This window comes from Rousettus aegyptiacus, unplaced genomic scaffold (genome assembly GCF_014176215.1).
Source record: "Rousettus aegyptiacus isolate mRouAeg1 unplaced genomic scaffold, mRouAeg1.p scaffold_m13_p_10, whole genome shotgun sequence".
In the NCBI taxonomy this organism is placed as follows: Eukaryota; Metazoa; Chordata; class Mammalia; order Chiroptera; family Pteropodidae; genus Rousettus; species Rousettus aegyptiacus.
In genome coordinates this window covers 81430500-81456693 of record NW_023416285.1, presented here as the reverse complement: position 1 = coordinate 81456693, position 26194 = coordinate 81430500, and the positions used below count along the sequence as shown (strand labels likewise).

General features: G+C 34.2%; 1 protein-coding gene across 2 annotated transcripts in view; it reads right to left on the bottom strand.

The window, feature by feature from the left end:
* The window catches only part of MPP7 (membrane palmitoylated protein 7), a 217630-nt gene that overhangs the window by 156553 nt on the left and 34883 nt on the right, over positions 1-26194 (bottom strand). For both annotated transcript variants that reach the window (XM_016160774.2, XM_016160773.2), the window contains exon 2: positions 777-932. In XM_016160774.2, coding sequence (XP_016016260.2) covers positions 777-813 — 37 coding nt within the window. In that variant the 5' untranslated portion in view covers positions 814-932. The remainder of the gene's footprint in view (positions 1-776; positions 933-26194) is intronic.

The window sequence follows — 26194 nt, the reverse complement described above, 5'->3', positions numbered from 1 at the left end:
AAGCGATTCATAAGTTTTAAATGGCGCACCATTCTGAATGGTGTGATAAAATCTCAGGCCGTCTGGCTCCATCCCGCCTGGGACGTGACTCCTCCCTCTGCCCAGCGTCTCTAGACGCTCCCTGCCCATTAGTCACTAAGTAGCCACCTCCGTCATCAGATTAATCGCCACAGTCTTGCAGTGCTGGTGGTCAAGTCACCTTTATTTTACTTAACAATGCTACATTCGTATAACTTTTATTATAGCATATTGTTATAATCGTTCTATTTTATTATTAATTATAGTTGTTCATCTCTTACTATGCCTAATTTGTAAATTAAACTTTACCATAGGTATGTATGGTAAAGGAAAGAACATAGTACATATAGGATTTGGTACCATCTGCAGTTTTAGGCATCCACTGGGAGTCTTGGAAAGTATCTGTCCCCCACAGGTAAGGGGGAACTACTGCATTTGCCACACTTTCCTGTATGTTTAAAATACTATTTCTTAAAGAAATCTAAATGCATAACATTATTCATAACATTATTCCAAAAAGCCCAACAGTAAAAGAGTATCACCACGAGCCACCACTATCTGGAGGAAGCAGCTGTCAATCAATGCCCTTCCATAACTTTTGTCACAGAAGGGAGCATTGATTTTATGCCCCTCCTGTTGGTTACAGAACAAACAAGCATGACCTGTTTGCACCTATTTAAAGCAATGTTGTTTTTCCACTGTGAACAAGAAGATTTAAGTAAGGATGAAAGAAGACTGCCCCTTTCGGGGTCACATACCTGTGTCACTACCAGATCCTGTTGACAAAGCTGGCATGATGCAGGCTGCAGTCTGGACACCGCACGCCAAACACTCTGCTCAGAAAAGCCACAGGGAATTCCAGCTCACCGGCCTGCAGCCACTCTGTCAACCAAGTATTATCACACAGGCCGTTTCTACAAAGAAAAGGCACATTTTCAAAATGATAATAAGGAAATTGCTAAATTACAATATTCTGTAACTAATTCTTATTCCAACACACTCCAGAGGGATCATAATTCTTCAGAATTTTTTCTACATACTACATGCAAATATTAAATGTGAGAGTTTTTCATTTTGATGTGATGTTTCTAATTAAAAAACATGAAAGTTCTTCATGGATGTTTCAAGGCTTCCTTAAAGATTTTTACCATTGGTTTGAGGACTGCTGAATGCATAGATGGAGAATTTAAAGAAGATTTGTAAGCCAATGTCATTCTAAAATTCCCCTATTATAATTCTAAGTCATATTTCTAACGTAGAACAGAGACTCTATTAATTGTTAACTTATAACTAATTGTACTTTTAAAAAATAGCTCATCCTAATATGACAACTTTAAAGTTCTCTAACTGAAAACTGTAAATAACCTTGAAATACTAGAAATGAAGCAAGATGTTATTATAGATCTCTAAACAAAACCTAACAATCCAAGCTAATATACAAACGTAAATTCTTTTAGTAAAAACTAAGTTTTGATGTATTTTGGAAAATAGCAGAAAAAAAATTTTTTTCAATAACTGTTTTAACTAACAATTATCCCAAAATAAGCAGGAAGGGCACTTCTGTACAGTAGCTAAAAGCAAGAGATTCTAGAGTTTGGCCTAATCTCAATTCCTGCTAGTTCTGTGATGTGGAACGAGTTATTTAATCTTATTAAGCTTTAATCTCTTTATGTGCAAATGGAAATAACAATTTAGAATTGTCTGATAATTAAATACACTAAGGCACACAACACAGCTTTTGGCACATAGCAGGCAAACAATAAATGTTGGCTGTTAAGAATGGAGTTGTTTAATTCAGGTACTGAGATTATAAGATGCAAATATAAAAGAAAGTAGCAAGATTAAAATTTATACTGGCCTGACACCTAGAAGGCCATGTGGTTTAAATTTGGACCACTGCCGCCTAATAACGGAAAATACACTACATTTATATTTTTTAGAAATCAGAAGAACCACACAATATGTTTAAGTTTGTTTTTAATGCATTTTCCCTAGTCCTCTATAAAGCAAATTCAGTAATTTAAAAGCGTATTTTAACATACATTAACAAAAAAAACAGATATTGTAAACACTTGAAAAACTGCCTCGATTCAATTATTAAAGACTTCAAATCCATGATTCATATTACAGAAGAAAAATGGGCTTGCCAAATTTCACTTGAAAAAGTCCAAATTGTAAAATTCTATTAAAGCCTTCTAAATTAGCTTTTTAATTATCGAAGTGAATGTTATTATGAAAAAATTCACCATCAGATAGATTGGTCTAAGATAGTCTATCTGGTACAATGTCTTGAATTTTGGATTATTACAAAGGTAGACAAAGTTCAAATAGAAATCCATACAGAGAAGAGTGTTAATTAAAAATATGTGAGCAGTCAAAAAGACAAAGCAAAGTTTCATTAATGGTCATCTCTGAAGCTGTTTTCCCAATTATTTAAAAAGGCTACTCTGCTTTTATAAATTATTCTAACAATCAGGATTCAGATTCACCTACATAAAAGTGTTCTAAATTCAAACACAACGAAATTCAAAAACAGACCACACATAATTTAAAAGAAACAGTCAATAAGTAGACTTTTATTTGGCTGCTGAAAAAAAAGAGGAGGAATTTGTAAAGTGTATATACATTTCTACCATTAGGACAATAGATATGTACGTATATGTGTAGGTAGTTATTACATATGTTAAGGAATTTAAACTTTTTATTCCATGAGAAAAATCGTAATAATTTGCATGGTATATAGACTGTCTACAGAAATATACATACATACCATGCAAACTCCCACTTTCTACAAACTTAAAAAAGTTACAATGTTTCACTTTTATAAACCACAGACACCATATGAGCAAACTTATGCTACTACCACTCTATTAATACTAGGACAACCTTACACTCCACATCGAAACATTCTTCTGAGTTGATATTGTTACCATATATACATATATATATATATATATATATATATATATATGTGTCATATATGAAAGGCCTTAGCATTTCTCATCTTTTATTTCATAATGAACACTCAGGTTAAATTTTTCCAAAGTCATATTATTTAAGAAGTGTATGATACAAAGTGATTATCTTCTCAGAACAAATATATTAATAAGAAATAAGAGGTTTGATAAAATCCTAACCACTAAAATGCTCAATATTTTGTGGAACGAAGCAGAGTTTCTGGGTTTAACTTTCAAACTGAACTAAATTTTTGTAGTAATCATGTTATTTTCTTTGGCTAAATTTATTGAAAATGCTTTGGAATTTGTCAGAACCCAGTCATAATTATTACTGACTGTTGTATGGAATCGATTTACTACAACACAAAAATACCAGCTGTTACAGTATGTCCTGAGAGGGATTACCGAATATTCTTAAATTGAAGTTCAATACATCTTTCTATAAAAAAGAGAGAGCCCCAAAAGCCAGGAACATAACAGTGGTATCAAGTGCACCTGAAGCATTTACAATACCCAATAGAACTATTACAACCATCCTTTAAAAAGGCTTATTTTTGAAATTTCATTATTCCAGTTGTACCTTGCTTCTATATATCACACTGTATCAGGTTCATTTGGCATCTATCATGTGGAAACACTGAAATATGTGAAGGTCTACGAGCTTACAATGTCCAATTTCTACCAGCCCCGGATAACCCTTAGGGCTACCGCGGCACTTGTGACATCTAGTGGTCAATCATAGAACTGCAAGTGTTTGTAGCAAAGTGAGTTTTTGATAAAAAAAATTGTCTTAATTGCACTCAGTGAAATAGCCATCTGCAAAAAAAAAAATGCATAAACACACTATTAAAAAAATGTACATTCTTCTTGTGTGTCTCCTCTACTCCCAATACTCACTTCAATACGACTGATGCCAGATGTGGTTTTCACACATCGAGCATCTCTTCAACATCAGCGAGTGCCCTACAATTTAATCTAATTCCAACACAATCCCACAGGTTAAAGGTTCAAACCTACAGGACCTCCCCTCCACCTTCACATGTAAATCAAAAGTCCAGGGTCTCACCTGTGCTTCTGATCAATTAACTGTAAATCAGAGGTTCCCACAACTCGCTCCCAGGCTTTGGTTAACATGCAAGAGCAGCTCAAAGAACTCGGGAAAATATTTACTTACAAAATTATCAGTTTATTATGAAAGAACATACTCAAGTGCAAACAGATGGAAGAGATATACAGGGCAAGGTATGTGGAAAGGGGCACGAAGCTTTCATGCCCTCTCCCTACACCTCCACACGTTCACAGACCCAGCAGCTCTCTGAACCCTGTCCCTTTGGGTTTCTATGGAGACTTCATTATACAGACATGATCGAGTAAATCACCGGCCATTAGTGACTGACTCAGCCTCCAACCTGTCTCCACCAGAAGTGGGACTGCAAGTTCCAACCCTCTGCTCAAAGTGGATCCCCTGGCAACCAGCCTGCAGCCTTAGAGGCTCTCCAAAAGCCACCTCCATAACACAAACTCAGGTGTGACTGAACGAGCCACTGTTATCACTCTTGACATTTAGGTAATTCCAAAGATTTTAGGAGCTCTGTGAGGAAAATAAAGAAAAAGGGGAAGACCAAATATATATTTCTCATTATAAATCGCAATATTACGCACGCCTGTAAAATTTATGCAGATGAACAAAAAAGAAAGTACTGGACCCTATTTCCAAACAGAGTTCCTCTCAAGTTAGGGGAAGTACTCAAGAATATTAAAACTTTTAATTGTCACCACAAATATTTAATAATCATATGAACATTCTATCATTTCAGGCAACCATGACTACATTCTATCATTTCAGGCAACCATGACTATCCCCAGATCCAACTGTAGATTACTCCTTCATAGAAAAATACTCTCAAGTTACACTTTCAAAATCTAACAGAGCAATGGAATAACACAAATAAGAGTAAACCTTTATAAACCTAATATTAAAAAATTTAAAGCTCAATTTTTGCAAAGATTTTTAAAAAGCTAAAAAGATTCACTGGTTATATTAGCAAATGTAAGCAGCAAACTGGTATCTGTTAACATTATTCAAACCTTCATTAATGATAACGGTAAGAAAATAAAGGAGGCAACATATAACTAAGTGGCATAAATCTGCTTATTTAAAATGATATTTACACCAGCGATTCTGAAAGTGTGGTCTGCAGACCCCAATGGACTCCAAAACCTAAGAGAGGTGCATGAGGTCAAATTATTTTCATAAAAATATTTTAATAGTATATTAATATATTAGTTACATTAATATTAATTATATCAATATTTTAAGAATATAGTAACAATTTTCATTTTTTATAAAAATCAACATATTATTTGCCTTCGCACTGCATCCACATTGGCACCAATGATGAAAAGCTATGGTGGGCAAAACCACCAGTACCAAACTGAAATGATTTCTCCTTTAAAAAAAGAAAAAGAAAGTTCACTAATGAAGCAGTAAAAATTAATCATTAACTGACAAGTATCCATCTTTTTAATATTCTGTGTGATGAAATGGGAAGTTATAGAGAAAGCACTGCTGTGGTAAATGAAGTAACGGCTGGCTTAAAGAAAAGCACTTGTGAGGGTTTTTGTAAACTGAAAGTCATTTTTTTTCATGAAACACCATTTTTACTTGAAACCAGTAACTGAAAGACAAATTATTCAGGCTATTCAGATTAATCGGGCTTGAGTATTTGGTAAACATTTTCTTGCAAATTAATAGAGTGAGTCTGGGACTTCAAAGAAAACTGACAGTATGTGTTGCTGATGTTAAAACAAACTTCCAAGCAAAACCCAGAATTTTAGAAAACTTGCATCCATTAGAGGCTGTCCTCACTTTGTAAGGCACAGTGTTAACCGAGAAATGCCAATGTGCTGGAACCCAGTCGCCTCTTTGCATAGTTCCATTGGCCTCCCAAAGGATCTTCAGAGAAGTCGGTAGCGATATTAATAAATGTGATTCTTTTTATATTGTGTCAATATGTGGATAGTAAACCAGTATTTTCAGAACTATCAATGTACAATATTAGAAAATTATGCATGAATAAAAGATTCTAAGTACAAGCTAGACTGATGTATTTTAAAGCTTCAGTACGATAAATCTATGGAAATTTTCAGATTCCAATTGCAAGTCCCTTTAAGAAACAATCATGCAACAAGTTTTGGTGTTGTCTCAAAAAATAGCTATGATTAATTGAACAGGTTATTAAAATAGTCCTCCCTTTACTAACTGCAGATCTGTGTGAGGCTTGACTTCCTTCATATCCTTCAACCACAACATATAGCAACAAATTGAAAGTACACACAGATATGAGAATGCAACTGTTTTCTGTTAAGCTGGGCATTACAGAAAATCCACGTTTTGGGAGAAAAGTTATTTTTCATAAAAATATTTATGTTAACATGTAACAAGTTTAATAGTATATTTAAAGGAACTGAAATTTTTTTAATTTCCCAGTTTTAATTTCTAATATCAATATAATACTCAAAATTATTTGGAGTATTCAATAATGTTTAAGAATGTAAAAAGGTCCAGAGATCCGACCCCAAAACCTGAACACTGCAATTCTATGCCAAGGGTGGGCAAATATTTTCTGCAAAATGAACATTTCAGGCTCTGTGGTCCACATGGTCTCTGTCTCAATGCAGACAATACAAAAATGAGTGGGCATGACTGTGTTCCCCTAACGCTTTATTTCCAGTCACAGGTAAAGGATGAGGTGGGCTAACCACCATTACTCCTTATCTATATACTCATGACTTAAGGATGTAAAACTAGCATGCTTCCCAGTAATATTTCTATTGGTTATTATTTAAATATTCAAAGACAGTAAGTTAAAAATTTTTTCTATTTTTTATTATGCATAAATGTATGCAAAATAGTAGATATGTAATTTTAAACTATGTAGTTCCTAATAATAAACGAAATCACATTTCAAATTTGTCTAGTCCAAGAATCAGAATCTGTCACTATACATGGAAAATCAAAAATATGCTTACAACTGGCAACCCATTAGGTCATTTTATGTAAAAAGATATGCTTTATACAACCGAAAACACACACAAAAATATTCTAGATTTCAAGAAAAAGGGAAACATTATGAATGATGAAAACATCCCACATTTTACAAACTCAGCAAGGTTCAGTTATTATATAATACAAAAGTGACATATCTCCTTTCCATTTGTGGAAAATACCAAAGCTGCAGAAAAAAACACCCCATTGAAAAAAAAAAATCCTATAAAACTTTAAAGACTTAAAAAAGGAAACGAGAGAAATGCCGCTTTATAATGCCCAGACTAACGCACCCAGGGTTTAAGGCTGCTAGGCAAGTCCACGAGGAGCCCTGAGCTCTCACCCAAAAGCAGCAATGTGGCCATGAGCGTGTGAGGGCCTGCCCTGGTCAGGGCTCTCTCGGTGGGACGGCACATGCTGCCACAGTCACTCACTCACTTGCTCCTTGTCTGGAAGCCCAGGTATAACGAATGAACTAGCTCTCATAAGCAATGGCCTCATCCCAGACTACCCCAACCATCTACGACAACTAGTGCACCAGGATCCTGGTGTTTTTTCTCAGATGGTCCTCATACGAAACCAGCAGTGTTTCTGGTGCTGGGCACCTCTGTCATCTCCTCACAGTAGGACGTTTCTTCTCCAACAATTGTCTTTTTTTTCCTTATATTTATTTTATACCACCCATTACTAAAAAAGGGTTGGATATTCTTCAAGATTACACCATTAATCATCAATGAATCACTCTTCTTTTTTTTTTTTACTGTATTATTTCCTCTAATTGTTGGGGGCAGGGGAGAATAATAACTTTATTATACTTTTCTTTACTAATTCTCAATTTCAGATCCATCCCAACATTCCACCAGCATTCTCTTAAACCTCTCCATTGGAAACACCAATCTTGTAGCCATTTTTTATAATTAAGATACATCAATGTAATTTTACGTGTTTGTTGGGCTTACTTATGCCCTACCCCCACCAGATTTCCCCGAGTATGGAACCCTATCATCATATGTCCCTAAACTGCATTAACAGCCCTATTCAGAAGTACTTCTATATGTGGCCAACTCCAGTCTTCCAAAAGCTCTCCTTTCCTTCAAGGTCAGAGTAACCTCATTATTTTACTTACAGGGAGAAAGCACTGCCTAATAAAAGCACAGATTTTGAAATGAGACAGACCAGCTCTGTCTCACTGACTCGGCGAACTTGGCCAGGCTGTTTAATGAAATGAGACTAAATGCAATGACATAAGTAAAACACCGAACCTAGAGTAGCCAATCGACAGATGACAGCTTTTATTAACACTTTTCAACCTCATTTTCATCACTCTATTTCTCACTTCCTCTAATCTAGCAAACTTTTAAGAGGTCCTGTAATGAAAAGAATACAGGCTTTGCTGGGAGACAGACCAGTCTCTTGTTTCTACCACTTACTATATGCCCAATGTACAGGGTATAAGACCTTGGGAAACAAAATAATTTAAAATATATATATATTACATGTATATACAATATATATATATATACACACACACATATATATAAATGTTAGTGACAGACAACACTGAGTACACACAATTTCTCAGACTCAACATGCATTATTTCATTTAATTCTCATGTTGATCCTAAAATGTAAGCACTATTATTATCATCTTAACAGATGAGGAAACTCAATTTCAAGCAATTTGCCCTAAGCCCACAGTTTGAAAGAACGCTAATGTCAGCACATAAGAAGCTAATGCCTACATTGATGACCACACTACACAGTGCTACCTCTTAACTCTATATTTAACCTTTCACATTCAGTTTTCTCAGCTGTCAAATGGAAATGATATATATGAAGCATTTACTTAACAGCTAACTGAAACACATATCTAAAGCACTGGGAACACAACAGATGCTCAAATATTAGCACCCTTTAATATCCTTGTTTTATTTGATTCTCTGTATTTACAAATAAGAAAATGGCCTATTTCATAGCCACATCCTCTAGCTTGCTCTTAAGCCACCTGATAGAGTGTCTTCTTTGATAGACCCAAACACTTAGGTTTGGAAAAAAATATTTCAGCCTTCAATCCACTGATTTCAGACGCTCAGAACTAGACCACATCTACAAAGTCATACCCTTATAATAACCACAGATACTTCCAAAACCTATGGTCACACCTTGCAATGTGTCCAAGGATATTGCTCCTCTATGTTCTATACAGTTATAGTAAATTATGGTAACTTATGTCTGGAGCTCAAGAACATAATTCTAACTCCACTGAATTATTATGAACAAAATGCCACCATAGCATTAACCATAAATCATAGTTAGCAATTTCAAAATTTCATGAGAAGCCTATTAATAAATCATCCAACACAGTAAGTCTTATTAAACTATGTATCACTTCTTTTACAAATTTACATGTATAAAAATAGAATAAATATTTATTAAAGAGTTAAATTTATTAAATTTTAACAGAGTTAACAAAGGTTAACCTTTCACAATAAAGCCTCTAATGGGATGATACTAGAAATCGAAAATAGAAATAAAAGCAAAAAATCCACAAATGTGTGAAAAGTAAGCAACATACTCTTAAACAAACAATGAGCCAAAGTGGAAATAATGATATTTTAAATTAGAAAATATTTTGAGATATATGAAAATGAAAATATACAATATATCAAATCTTATGGGATGCAGTGAAGCTATGAACACTTACATTAAAAAAGAAGAAATATCTAAAATCAATTCAACTTTACAACTTAAGGAACTGGAAAAGAACAAAGTTAGAAGAGGAAGGAAATAATAAAGATTAAAGTAGAGATAAATGCAATAGAGAACAGAAAAAAAGTTAATGAAACTAAGAGTTTTTCCAAAAGACCAACAAAATTGACAAACTCTTAGCTAAACTAAGAAAAATAATAAGACTCAACTAAAATCAGAAATGAAAAAAAGAGACATTACAACTGATGTCACAAAAATAATAAGGATTACGACAGACTATTGACAATTGTATACCAACAACTTGGATAACCCAGAATAAATAGATAAATCCTAGAAACACACAAGACGGAATCATGACAAAACTTAAAAATCTAAAAAGACCAGTAACTAATAAGGAAATTGAAATAGTAATCAAAAACTTCCCAGCAAAGAAAAGCTCAGGACCAGATGGCTTCATTAGAGAATTCTACTGAACATTTAAAAAACTAACACCAAACCTCAAATTTTTCCCCAAAATCAAAGAGTAGGCAACACTACTAAGCTCCTTCTATGAGGCCGGCATTACCCTTATGCCAAAGCCAAACAAAAAGACCACAAGAAAACTGTAGAACACCATCCCTGACAAATATTAATTCAAAAATCATCAAAATATACTATCAAACCAAATTCAACAGCACATTAAAAGGATTATATACCATTACCAAGTGGGATTTATCCCTGGAATGCATGGATGGTTCAACACATGAAAGTCGGTCAATGTGATATACCACACTAGCCAAATAAAAAACAAAACCAAGTGATCATCTCAATTCATGCCAAAAAAAAAAAAGGCATCTGACTAAATTTAATATCTTTCATGATTAAAACAATAAACTAAGAATAGAAGGAAATTATCTTAACATAATAAAGGTCATATATGAAAAGCCCACAGCTAACATTATATTCAATGATAAAAGACTGAAAGCTTTTCCTCTAAAATGAGGAACACAGCAATGATACCCAGTCTTGCCACTTCTATTCAATGCACTAGAAGTCATAGCTAATGCAACTAGGCAAGAAAGAGAAATAAAAGGTATCCAAATTGGGAAGAAAGAAGTAAAATAATCTCTATTCACAGATGACATTACATGATCTTATATGTAGAAAACCCTAAAGATACCACACCAAAAAAAGTTATTAGGACACTAAACCAATTCCACAAAATAGCAGGATACAAAAATCAATTGAGTTTCTATACTTAAACAATGAATAATCCAAAAAGGAAATTAAGGAAACGATCATATTCACAATAGCATCAAAAAGAATAGGCACTTGGAAATACATTCAACCAAGGAGATGAAAAGACATATATACTGAAAAACTATAAAACATTGCTGAAATTTAAAAAGACACAAATAAATAAAAATATATCCTGTATTCACAAACTGAAAGATTTGAAATTGTGAAAATATCCCTATTACCCAAAGCAATCTACAGATTCAATGCAATCCTTGTCAAAAATCTCAAGAACATTTTTTGCAGAAATAGAAAAACTACCCTACAATTTATATGAAATCTCAAGGGACCCTGAAAAATCTAAAACGACCTTAAAAATGAAGAAAAAAGCTGGAGGCCTCATGCTCTGATTTCAAAACATTTTTACAAAGCTACAGTAATCAAAACAGTGTGATTTTGCATTTAAAAAAAAAAAAAAAAAAAACAGACCAATGGTACAGAAAAGTGAGCCCAAGGAAAAAAACCTTCATGCACATGGTCAAATGATCTTCAGCCAAGATGCCACAACTACTTAATGAGAACAGTCTCTTCAACAAATGGTGTGGGAAAAATTGGCCATCCACATACAAAATAACTATGCTGGACCCTTACCATACACCACACACAAAAATTAATACAAATAAATTAAAGACTTAAACGTAGGACCTAAAACTGTAAAACTCCTAAAAGAAAACTTAAGGGAACACTTCATGACACTGTATTTGGTCATAATTTCTTGAATATGACACCAAAAGCATAGGACACAAAAGTAAAAATAGACAAATTGGACTATATAAAACTTAGCATCTGCGAAACGAAGAAATCAATCAACAGAGTAAAAAGACAACCTAAAGAAGGGATATTTTCAAATCATATATCTTATAAGGGGTTAATATCTAGAACATATGAGTTCCTACAACTCGACAAAAAAAAAATGAATACAAAAATCAATAAACGACATGAGACATTTCTCAAAAAAAACACGTCAACAAGCATATGAAAAGATTCTCAATATCATTAATCATTAGAAAAAGTATAAATCTAAGTGAGATATCACCTCACACCCATTATGATGATTTAGTATCCATATAACAGAAAATAACAACTGTTGGTGAGGATGTGGAGAAATTGGAACCCTGTGCACTGTTGGTGAAAATTTACAATAGTGCAGCCACTCTGGAAAACAGTACAGAGGTTCCTCAAAAAGTTAAAATAGAATTACCACATGACTCTGCAGCAATTCCACTTCTGGGTATAATTCCAAAAGAATTGAAAGCAGGGTCTCTAAGAGAGATCTGCAAATCCATGTTCACTGCACTATTATTCACAATAACCAAGAGGTAAACGCAAACCGAATGCTCAGATGAATAAACCAAATGTGGTGTGTATATGTGTGTATGCACGTGTGTGTATATTATATGTATGTGTGTATATGGAATATTATTCACATTCAAAAAGAAGGAAATCCTGTCACACCCTACCACATGGATGAACCTTGACACATTATGCTAAGCAAAGTAAGCCAGACACACACAAAAAAATACTATGCAATTCCACTTACATGAGGTATCTAAAGTAACCAAATTCATAGAGACAGAACAGAATGGTTGTGGCCAGGGACTAAGAGGAGGGAGAAATGAGAAGTTGTTTATTGGGTACAGAGTTTCAGTTTTGCGATATAAAAAGGTTCCGGAGACCCGTTGCATAACAATGTGAATATACTTATGACTACGGAATTTCAAATGGTTAATATGGTACATTTTATGTCATGTGCTTTTTACCACAATGAATTTAAATGAGTGCAACACTTGAAGACAGACTAAGGAAGAAATAAAATTACTCAAACTAATTGCCAGAATAGTGGCAATAATCCAGAGATTATTATCAGAGACAGGAAAGTTTAATTCTAGCAACAGGCAAACTGATTTAAGAAACAGTTGCAAATAGAAGCCAGTCTTCATTGGAGGTTGTATATAGCTGTCTTGGAACTCAAGTATGAGACACATAAATCACTATTGTATTTAGACTCACAAATAAACATTTTGTAAGAGGGGAAGTACTAATACCAACAAATTATGCTATAATTTTGGGATATAATAAATGGCTTTAACCATCACTACCAATTATGAATGACAACCCATTGTTAAACCAAATAATATAACATGGTGGACTTAATAATACTCATTTATTTTGGAAATTTTTCGATTCATGCTTAGACAATGTTGCTACCCAACAAAATTTCTGTTGCTGGGATCATTTGATACTGAAGCACAACCCAGACCACCTAGACTGACACAATGATCATTTGCCAAAGTCAATGGTATAATTTTTAAATACTATTAATCACTTACTCTAAGTATTTACAGTGTTATTTACTAGCTACTAATTAATATGGTGTGGTTCGATACAATAATTCCTAAAAATATAGCTTACTAAAAACATCTGCAATGAATCTGGATATTTATAAACATGATTTCATGTATTCATTGACTAAACAACAGAAATCATGCAAATTATCCCGTTTTGTCAGTTTCTCAGGCCCTACAACATACCTAGCAAGAAATAAGCTTTCAAAACTCAATTCTGATTTGTATAATGTTAATTATATCACAATACCAAAGTTAATTGTATTTTTTCATTAAGGACAGCACTAAAGAGGTAAACTAAACACAATACATAATGGTAATGAATATTTACATATATAATTTTAAAGCTATCACAGATAGTGACAAAAGAAAATGTGCAAACTAAAAGCACTGTTCATTTATGGCATAAACAACTTTACAGTTAGGTTTTCATACATGGCTGTCTGTCCTTACACTCTAAGGGGAAAGCCTCACTTTTTTGCATGGGAGCTTGTGTTGATATTGCCTAGATTCTAACATACTCATCTACTTTAATGATTTCAAAAGCTAAAATCAAAAGGGAATAAGCCCCTTAAAGAATAATTTGAGACCCTAATGTTATATTATACATAAAAAGAATGAATCCTATATTAAGTAAAAGAAAATCAGTCCTTCATGTATTAAATAGTAAAGAATGTCATATTTGAAGTCACTTAAGGGCAACTTTAAGAGTGTTTCATTGTTCATATACCTTTTAATGTTATTTTCTTCAACTATGCCAACACTTAAACTTCATTAATATTAAATACCAAAAGCTATTGACTATACTTTGACATATTTAATTTGCATATCCTAGCTCTGAGAAGTATTTTTGTTTCCTGAGTGAAACAAATGAATGGAAAAGGGAAAAGTTAACATTTCCAAAGTTTCATGTGAAGATGGAACAAAAATTAAGTTGCCAAGGAAAGTAACATGCCAGTCATTGTTCAAAAACCATGAGAAACGTTTATACAAAAGGACATTTCACAGAACTTCGCAAAGCCTTTTAGTGTATTTTTAGACACAATGTCTTATACTAACACACTCTGGAAAGATGCGATATGATAAAGAGAAACTCCCTCTATTATTTTTTGTCAAGAATTCTTAGGGTTAGAGGAAGAATCTGAGTGAAAAAAAGTGTATGCAGAAAAGGAAAAAAATTAAAGACCATATGGAAGCCAGCTGTAAGTCACTTCCTATTCATACATTCTTGAGAGGAGACAGGCCCACACAAGAAATGGCAAATGACGCACACTGCACATCAACACAGAAAGTGGTTCAGGTTTCACAGGTCCTTCCTCAACTGGCATCTTAGTAGAGTCCCTTGGCCTCCCTTTCTAAAATCTCCACACACCCTCACCTTCAGTTAATGTTTCTTTTTAGTGCTTATCATAATCTAATATGTGACATACATATCATTTATCTTGTGTACTATCTTTCCTACTCGAATATGTCACTGGAGGGCAGGGACTTTTGTCTGTGTTGCTCACTGTTGGAACTCTTACTGTCTTAGAATAGTGTTTGCCATAATAACAAGCAGCTCCATACGTATCTGTTGAATGAATGAACGAACGAACACTGGAATCTCGACCAATTTTAGCTATGATAATATTATACGAGATAGTTTATGCCTCTGCCTACCCCCTTCCTAGTTCTCCTGCCCGAAGGAGGAAGAGTTACTCATCTCATTGATCATAATGTAAAATACTTACTAGACCAAAGGTACACTAAGCAAATTTCCTAATTAAAGTGTGTTGGCATTTCTGGCTTCCTGCTCTCCTCATCAAAACCCTGCACCCCTGTGGTAAGTAGATCATACTAGTGCCAGATCACCCATGGGTTGTATCATACTTGTGCTAGTTGCATATCTGCTTTTTTTGTTTTAATTTATTTATTTGGTGACGTTGGTTAATGAAATCCAGTAAGTTTCACCTCTACATTTTAACAGTAAGGCATATATATATATATATATATATATATACATTGTGTGTTCACCTCCCATAGTTAGATTTCTTTCTGTCACCTCATATTTGACTTCCCTTTACCCCATCTACCTCCCCCCATCCCTCTGATAACCACTATTATCCATGTCCATAAGTCTGTTTGTCCTGTTACTTTTAGGTTTATATCTATCATGTGGTTTTCAACTTTTTCAGTCTGGCTTATTTCGCTTAGCATGATTATCTCAAGGTCCCCCCATGTTGTCGCGAATGGCAGTATTTCATCTCTTCTTATGGCTAATATTCCACTGTATATATGTACCACAGCTTCTTTATCCAATCATCTACTGTAGGACACTTTGGTTGCTTCCATGTCCTGGCCACTATGAATAATGCTGCTATGAACATCGGTGTGCAAATATCTTTTTGGATATGGGTTTTCAAGTCTTCGGGGTAAATACCCAGTAGAAGGATTGCTGGATCATATGGTAGATCAATTCTTGGTTTTGTGAGGAACCTTCATACCGCTTTCCATAGTGGCTGTACCAATTTGCAGTCCCACCAGCAGTGTCTGAGGGTTCCTTTTTCTCCACATTCTCTCCAACATTTGTTATTACTTGTCCTGTCGATAACAGCTATTCTAACAGGTGTGAGATGGTACCTCACTGTAGTTTTGATTTACATTTCCCTAATAGCTAGCGATGTTGAGCATCTTTTCATATATTTGTTGGCCATTTGTATTGGCCATTTGTATGTCCTCTAGGGAGAAGTGTCTGTTCAGGTCCTCTGCCATTTTTTGATCGGATCATTTGGTTTTTGTTATTATTGAGTTCTGTGTGTATTTTGGATATTAGGCCCTTATTGGAGGCATTGCTTACAAATATGTTTTACCATTCGGATGGTCATCTCTTTACCTTGTTGACAGTTTCTTTTCCTGTGCAGAAGCTTTTTAGTTTGATATAGTCCCATTCATTTATTTTAGCTTTTACTTCCCTTGCCTTTGAGGTCAAATTCATAAAATCCTCTTTAAGTCCAAGGTATTTGAGTCTAGTTCCTATGTTTTCTTCTATGCATTTTGTTTCAGGTCTTATATTCAGATCTTTAATCCATTTTGAGTTAATTTTGGTGCACACCTGCTTTCTCACACAAACTCCTGCCAATTTGGGCCTTTAGCATGATCCAAAGGCCTGGCCCTTCTTCCTCCTTTCGGCAGAAAGTTGGCCAGCTTCTCTGTAATCACCTGTCTCTCTTCCAGTGAAGAAGCCCATTGCCTCAGCCAGGAACACTATTTTCTTCAACTATTGTGTGTATTTGACTTTTTTTTTTCTGGTTAAAAACATATTCTAAGTTTTTTAAAGTTTCTATTTAAAAAATAATAGCATTTACCATATATCCATCTCTTGAAAGTCTCAGAGGAGAGGAGGAAAATACTGTGTAATCACAAATTAATAACAGTAAACCTAGTCTTTCTTTCTTTGTATATTCCCTTACTGGATATAAAAGAACCCATTATGTTTACCCCCCCTCCCCTGAATCCTAACCTTCCTGATTTTATTTCCCTGAATGTTTCTCCCCAGGTGTCCTTATTTTGTAGAGATGCTTGCTGAAGTAATTAAGGAGAGAGAGCAATTATATCTGTAATTTACTCTAAAACACTTCAGTATATTGGTAGGTAAGTAAGTAGGCAGATTTGAAGCATATACAACAAATGTTAGCAATTGTTGGGTCAAAAGCGGGCATATGAGTATTTATTGTACTGTTCTAATTTTTTTTAGTTTTAAAAAAGAACTTCCACGTCTCCCAGCCTCTCCTACCTCAGAACTATGTCTCTCTCTGAGATCCTAATCAGCCCACTTAGCAAATGCAGTGACCCTCAAATCAGTCTGTCCCCACCTCCAACCCCTCCTGCTCACTATCGTCTAAGTTAAATGATTGCATTACTACTTTAAAGAAAGTTATCAGATGACTGACTCAACAGCACTCTCCTGGTAAAGTTAAAATTTCTTAAAATCACGCATGCCCTCCATCCTCTCCAGTTTCTTTCATAGCAAAATCATAGCACATCCTCCTCAAATTTTCTATAACAGTACCTGCAGATCTCGGAAAACACCATATTATTTTATACCTGTGTATTTGCTCACTCTAGCTCCTCTACCTGCTTCAAAGATGGGCCTAACTGCATGTCTGTCATACCACTGCCTAATGAGAAGCAGGGTGAACAAAAACGTCCATCATATATGAGTGACAAGAAAGTCTCAATTATACATTGATATATTCTCTTAATCATATCCGGATATTACTATTCAGCAATTCCTTTCAAAATCAGCAGGGGGTGCCATAGTTTCATTTTTTAAAAAGAAAATTAAAGTCATGCTAACAAAAGCAGTTTCATAACTTCAGATGGAAGTGTTTAAAGGTCTAAAAAAAATTTTCCCAGTTTAATTGATATACATCATTGTATAAATTTAAAGTGTACAGCATAATGGTTTGACTTTCATATATTGTGAAATGATAACTACTATAAATTTAAATAGCATCCAGCATCCCATAAAGATACAATAAAAAAAGAAAGAAAACAGAAAAATATACATAGAGTTAACTATTGTCATCATGCTATATATTACATCCCAATACTTACATATCCTGTAACTGGAAGACTGTCCCTTGTAACCACCTTTCTCTTATTCCCCTTCTCCATCCCCATTCTCCTCCCCTGGTAACCACGTACCTGGTGGCTTTTTCCATGAGTTTGGGTTTTTTTTTTTTTAATTAATGTATATTTTTCATAAATGAGGAATTTGAAGATGAAAATAAACACCCATTATCAACTTAAAGTTTTTAATCTACAAAAAGAAACCACATGACAACACATCTCAAACTCTAGATGAGATATATATCATCAGAACCAATCATTTAACTTATAGGAATTTACTCTTAAATATAACTGAACAAGTATGCAAGAATAGGTCAACTGAAGTAGATAAAATACACTGGGAAAGGTTCAATTTTTTTAATGACAGCATCTTCATTGCAGAGTTACTACTTCACTCATAACACCAACATGGACCTGACTCTAATGAGCAAGTGTCTTGACTTCAGCAGACCTGCACCAACACACGAGGCCTCTATCCCCATCTCCTCCTGATCAAACTTTGGCAATTTGTTTCACTTTTGGACTTCTGGTCTATGCTTCTCTAAGCTAGTTTCTAGACCAAATATCAAAAAGGTATTGACTAACCATGATTACCTTTTAGACAGGATAAAAGATCTCAAACTTTCTGGCACGTTCAAAATTAATCTCTATCTTTTATGACTTAATTTACATATTGCTCACAATTATCAAATACTGATCTAGCTCCTACGAACTACACAGCACTACACCAGGCTGTAAAGGAAAATGCCAAAGTATAATGCGCTTAGATTTGATCATCTGAAAATCAACTGAAGTTCCAAAACTCTGAATCTATGAGTCTAGATTTTATTCTGTGGTTTTAGTCATTAATTTCAGGGACTCAGATAAACTAGGGCATGTCACACCCTGAGTATTCTGAAGCAGGGCATCCCCTGTATAAACTGTAAGCGCATATCCTTATCTGAAAGGAAAAAGAGATGAGGTTGAAAAAGGATGAAACCACCAGAGTACCTAGGAATGTACTAAACTTGCTGTGAGAGATTGAAAATCAGATGTTACTCGAGCTTGGGTCATAAAACCAAGAAGTTGGCATCAACTCACATGCATTTGGTCTCCCATTGAGATCTTCCATGTATAGATAATCTACTAACAATCGCTATTTTCTTCAATGGGCAAAAATCCAACAAATATGTCTATATCTAATTTTAAACTAAAGCTGTAAAAGGTTATCAGATGTTTTTTCCAAATTGGCAAAATCATCTCTTAATAGTGGAAACTAAATAGACACTTTGGACTATTTAAATTTGAACTTCAGGAAACATTAAAAAGTAAATAATCTCCTAATAATAAAAGCTTCCATTTCTGATGTATATGTCCATGTCCAGCTAAAACTCACACTCGCCCAACAGCTGCAAGTTTATTCTGTGTTTCCTAAAAGAGTCTTTTCTCATTTGCATTTCCTTAAAGAGAAAAATTTCTTCTTGACTTTTGGTAAAAGATAAACTGGGAAGGGGGACATACTAAAATGCCGAATGGACGGGGGGAGTCTAAGAGTAAGATTTGGGTCTAAGAGCAAGATTTTTACGGTTTTGACAGTTGCTGGGAAAGCTCATGAGGTTAGCCAGATAAATGTAAAAGAGAGAGGGCCTATGACAGACAAGGATTCTGACTCCTCTACAGCCAAAGAGACTGGGCTGGACCGCTACCACTGTATTAATATCAAGGACTGTAAATACTGTCCTGTAGAAATAAAGCTAATATTTTTCCTTACCATTTAATAGGCCTGTAGTAAAAATTACAATGAAAAGTCCTTCCTTAATTTCTGCAACACTTATACAAAGTGAACCAAGGAATTGTGTCTACTTGATTGCTGGAGGCATCCCCTCTTCAGTGTTAAAAAGAAATACTGCTGTGTATCCACTCCTATGTGAATTATCTTCCATTGCATTATAATCTCCTTGAATTAAAAAAAAAAAAGTGACAATGTCTCAAAAAAGTTCTTTTTATTCTCCCCTAAACCACTTGAGACCATTTCTAAAACCATTAATTTCACAGAGTAACCAAGATACCTAGGAGAAAAATCATAGCTGTAAAATTCTGAAAATCTTGCTAAACATGTCTTGTTCAAAGGCTGTGTTTCTTTGCCCTAAACCCTGAGGAGTAAATTACTATGGAAAGGAAAGAGGGAAGAAAAGAAACCAATAAAATAAAAGCTTACCATTTGGAAAGCAATGACATTATTGTAACAAATGTTTAAGTGACAAGGGAGATTACCTAAAACCATCTGACTTCTGCTCTTAAGTACTAATTCTGCCAGGCTATGGCAAATAAAACTAATAAGTCAGTGCTGAATCATCCTGAGTTAATAATTTGACCTTAATTTCAAGGATTCCTAGATTTACTATACCCTAAATAGTAAATAAAAAGAAAGATTAGAGCTAATTACTTAAAACTTACCTAACAGAATTATCCTGAGTGGAAGTCATAAGTATTAATTACACAGAGAATGAAACAGAAAACAGATTTCTCTCAAAATGAAAACTTGGGTAGATTATACTTAACTGAGTGATTCTGCTGCCTACACTCTAGACAGGTCTCCCAAGCGCTAGGCTAGGAATGGGTGAGAGGAAAAATAAGGTGAAACTTGCCATCTTACTCATCCGCAGTGAAGTGCTGGCTATAAATCAAGATGGCTTGCCCAACCAAACAAACGACTTAATGACAAACTAAGGGAGAGCTACTGAATTTATGCAACAAGGAAATATGCACAAAATTCAGGAAAGAACTATCGAGGCCTCACCTGTAACTGCTATGTACTGTGCATGTGAAAATGATGATGATAATAATAATGGGGGCAGGGTCAGTCCAGCAAGAATCTACAATTAAATAATAAACATGAGTTTGTGAACTAAAAAGTATTTTTAGCATTCTCCCTTTTATTAAACCTCTTTTTTTAATTATTTTAAATATCCTCTAAATTTTGGTACCCATTCTAACACAGTGCAAAGCTACTTTGTAAAAATGCACAGAAATGAGACAGGAACTCATTTTTTACCTCTACAAATATATGATTAAAAAACTTTACCCTAGTTGATTTTAACAAACTAACAAAATTCTGTCACGGCGCTCAATGGACCAGAGCATCCTGATCAGAGAAATACAGAGTGCCCTCTTATTTGTGAGTTAAACAACTAGAAATACTTCTAGTAGCCATTATCTGTATCCTAAAAAGTTTGTAGAGACACACTGGGAGCAAAAGAGGAGAAGGAAGAGATAGTAAACACCACATTCAAGAACAGGCATTTCACTTCTTTTAGGATTCATGAAATATCACTCATGTCTATAAGTTATTCTTTGGAGATCATGAAAGACGATGAAAAAACGTCACTATTTGGAGAGCCTTGCATGTTGGGTTTTTCTTTGCTCTGATCAGAACCAAACCTCACTAAAGTCAACAGGACACTAAACAGTGAAAAGGGAGATTTTGGAAGACCGAGCAACTGGGCGAAGAGCATCTCCAAACAGGGTAAAATGAGGGCACTGGTGGCTCACACGGCAGGAAGGTGAGGTGAAGGACTGAGGGGAGTAGCCAGAGAGGAATCAAGGACAAAGAAGCTACCCTAAAATGGCATCCATGCGACAAACCTCTACAGCTACTGCAGCTAAGCCATCAAGACCCTTGAATCACCTTGTTTCTTTCAATGTTTTGTTATAACATTGATAAGATGCCCTGGGGACTTAACTCTCGTTTATATCGATTAGCCAATGGTAAAACCGGTTTTGTTACACATCATTTCACTTAAAGTCACAGAACCTCTCAAAGACGTTGAGTGAGGACTTTACTGTTTTCCAAACTATTTCTGCCAACTCCAAATGCCAATAAGCCTTCCAAAAGTAGACAAATGCACCACAAATATTCCTGAGCTAAGATTCTACTCCTAGAACTTTTCACTATAGATAATTCATACATGTGTGCAAGTATATTTGTACAAGAAAACTTACTGAGCATCACTAGTAACAAAAACAAAGTGATGACCTAAGATGTCTAGGCAATGGTTTAAAAAATAAATGAATAGTAGAAGACAGAAGAGGGTTAAGACATAAAATGGGACTAAATTTTAGAATTTTTTGTATTTTTTTCAATTTTACAATTGAGTACTTATTCAAGTCTTAAATAATTACTTAACAATTAAAAACAGAAAAATCATATGTACTACACAGCAATATTTTAAAATTCAAATGGCAACCACAGCCCACAATTCCACCAGGGATCTTACGGCCTATTTAATCTATCGCTGTACTTGCTGTGTGTATAAAACTAAGTATCTGTATGTCTTCCCTCCCCCCCCCCTCGATTAAGGTATAAATTCCTTAAGAACAAGATAAATAATAAATTACCTTCCACAGAGATGCTCATTAAGTATCCGCTGAGTGAATAAATAAACAAATATACATGTGACCAAAGGCTATGTGGGTACCACTTGGCTAAAGTCATGATGGACAGTTCTCTTAGCTAAGTCGGCTAGACTAACGGAGAGGATAAAGTTGATTCTCAGAAACTGTATACAACTTTCAAAAGTTCCACAATGCTTTAGATGATTCTAGGTTTCCTAGATCAAATCTGTCCCTCACCAAGACTACCCACAACGGATTAAAAACCAAGTGACAGCACTGGAAACTTGACTCCACAATGTTAAAAAGCAGCAAAGACAGTTCAAGTTTCATTTCATGGCACGGATAAGAAATATTATTATTTATCTGGTTCCTGGAAGGAAAGACTGCACTTGGTGAAATGAATCAATTACATTTACCTCATATTCCACAATTATGATCAGGAAACTGAAATATAATGTATTAAAGAAGATACTAAATACAGGATTTATATAAAACTCCTAAGAAAACTCAGGTTTTTTTCATGAGAAATATAAGCTTGTTTCCATGGTGATAAGCTTTTCATAGCAAGTCGATGCTTATAAAGACTACATACTGATCAAGACAGATTATCTCTTCAAGTTTCTGATGGACCACCCCCATTGACAATGAACTTTGTTCACAAAGCTATTCAAAATTTTTAAGTCATTTTTATAATCATTCAAAAAATTAATAGAATTTCACATTTCCTATTCTTTCAATAATAATTGCATTTTGTGATAATGTGAAAAGACTTTAAATCCAAATTTTTTCATATCAGATGTTTAAAATAATGTTTTCCAAAGGCAAAACTATAAATACAATAAAAAGATCAATGACTGTCAGAAGACAATATATAATACTAATATAGTACATAGTGGGCTCATGTCATTCTATATTTGTCCAAATCCATGGACCAAGAGTGAACCATAACAAACTATAGACACTGGGTAATAATGATGGGTCAATATAGGTTCATCAGTTATAAAAAATGTGCAATCCTCTGGGGTATACGGATAATGAAGGAGGCTATGAATGTGTAGGGTAGAGGATATGGAAGAAATCTCTGTACCTTCCATTCAATTTTGCTATAAACCTAAAACTGCTCTGAAAAGTAGAGTCCATTAATTTTTTTTTTAATTTTTCCTTCAAACAGTCAAGTGCATTATTAGTCTTGATAATTCTTTGGTATTTGACATCACTCAACATTATTAGGGACCATTTTTAATCTTATTTTTTCTAAGCTGAATTTTTACTTTGAATTAATTGTCAATGAAAATTCCTATCTTCGCAGTTCTTGCAGTTTTAAGTTAAGATGTTCAATCATGTATTCTTGAGTAAGCCAACTTGATAATAACCATCTTCCTACAAATCTACAAAGTGAAAATCATTCACACAAAAAAATTCTTAAACACTTGACAAACCCGCCTTTTGGCCTATTAATACGTGAAGTATGAAACAACAAAATTCCCACTCCTTTGCAAAGTAAAAACACAAAAGAAAAACAAAATGGAACATAGGGGACCAGAACTAAACTTTAAGGTCTAAGATGTTGTTAGATTCACTTGTATAATATCACTTAATAAAAAATTCAGAGTTACAGCAAACTTTTGTGTGAAAGTTTCCCTGTGAATAAAACAATGTATGACTTAAATCAACATCTTTTTAAATAAGCTTTACCCTTTTGATCAGTGCTACTACACTGTCATTAAATTGTGCAATGTTTCTATAGCATATTATTTGCTATTAAGTATTCATGTATCATTATATTTCAAAACTCACTAGTGTAAATAAACAGTAGTGTGCTGGTAGCTGTGTACAAATAATATTCTTTTTCGAGCATCTGTCTTCAAAGATTCTTTAGGGTGCTCTTTAAATCTTAGTTAATAACTTCAGTTGATTCATCTTGAAATGAAACTTTTTGTGATTTAATAATCTTCTGGATAAATGTTGTCTCTATATAATCTTGTCATCAACAGGACTACTAAAAATATTATTCACAATAAAGCATTTTAAATTTCCTTTTTCTTACTCATTCCTAATATAGTATTTGAAGTTTGCTGGCAGGCTGGCAAATTAAGCAATTCTAAATTCTATAATGTATTTGGGCTTTAATAACAAATTGTGTGTCCTTGTATCTAACTTCAAGACTCAATCCGAGGGTTATGAAGTCACAAACCAATTTTGCTTCCAGATCTTTAAAAAATTACAAGTATATACAGTGTAGTCTGAACATTTTGCTTTTAGGTACCAGAATAGCCTACTTGGTACCACTACTTCATGTAATAACATTCCATGCAAATGAGTATTTAGGTTAAGAGAACTATCAAGGTATACAAGTTCAAATGTGAGATCACTTTTTATTATATTACCTAATTAATGTCAAACTCTTAATTTAGGTTTCTATGTTTATCTTGTTAATTTATTACTTTCAAGCTTTAATTCAAAAGCTTTCCATTATGATGTAAAAATAAACAAATCATTTAAAATATGAAGTATTTAAAGGAACTTTACGTATTTACAGTTTTAGGATGTCAATTTTTAAAAATATTTTTAGGTTATCTTTATTTTAAGAATGTTTAAAATAGTAAGCAAAATAGGAAAAGATAAAATGTTAATTTTCATTTAACTTAAAATTCTGGAGAAGTAGTAAAACTTATTCATATGTAATCAAGACTAGGAAATTTAATAAAATTTAATTAGGTTCAATTATTTGTTATTAGAAATAAACATTTTTATTTCCTAAAAAAAATCATAATATTCCATCAACATCAAACCTTGGTTAATCATTAACTTCAAAACCCAAACACAAATAATCGTAAGTAAGGAAATGAACAAAATCAATTTATGCTCTACTTAACAACACTTAATACCAAGTAAGGATGATGGTGATGGAGGATAAGAAAAAAAAAAAAAAAACTAGAAAAGGTGGATGAACATTTTTTTTTAATCTGTTTAAAAACTCAGGAAAAATAAAAGTCCCAGAGTGGGACTTGAATGGCCAAGATCCTGGAGAAAAAGAGAAACACTTTGAGATGTACCTGACATTCCACACTGCTTTCCCCCAACCACTTCTCAGTTCATAAGCAGTAGAGACAGAGAGGTTGAGAAGGTAGAGAGAAGCCAAGTGTTAGAAGGCAGAGTACCTTCTCACTTTGACAGAGCTGGAAAGACAAAAACCACAGTTCCAGACAGGCAGAAGGTAAGAGGGCCAAGATTCCAGAAAAAAGAAAAGCGCAAAGAAGTGAGTCCAGCAGTCTGAGCTGCTTTTCTTTTCAAGGTATTCACTGATTCATAAGCAAACCAAACCAAACCAAATCACGGGGTAGAGAAGTTGAACAGAATATAGCTGCTAGCAGACTTTGAGATGCTGAGCTGTCGTCCTACCAGGCTGCAGAGATAAATACTGGAGTTCAGGCCCACCAAGGTGGAGGGACACAGTTAATTCCCACCAGCTTTTATTTGAGACCCCTAAAGGGCTAAACCCAGTTGAGAACTCTAAAAGACTCCACCTTCAGGATAAGGGGAAACTGGTAATACACTAGGCATTATAAAGACTGAAACACAGCCTCAGCTGATCAGCTGATAATTACCCCATTCTGCCTATCAGAACCTAAAAAAAAAAAAAAAAAAAAAGCCTATGAAAGAAGTTATCAGAGCCTACATAATTGTCCATATGCAATGTCCAATATTCAATCCAAAATTACTAAACACATCAAGAGATTGATATTGGAATCATCGGATAGGGACATTATTAATCAGTTAGTTTGCCATGAAGAAAGTTTAAAACATGAAGGAGAATTTCACCAGTACCATAAAGGTCCCCAAGGAATCGAATGTTC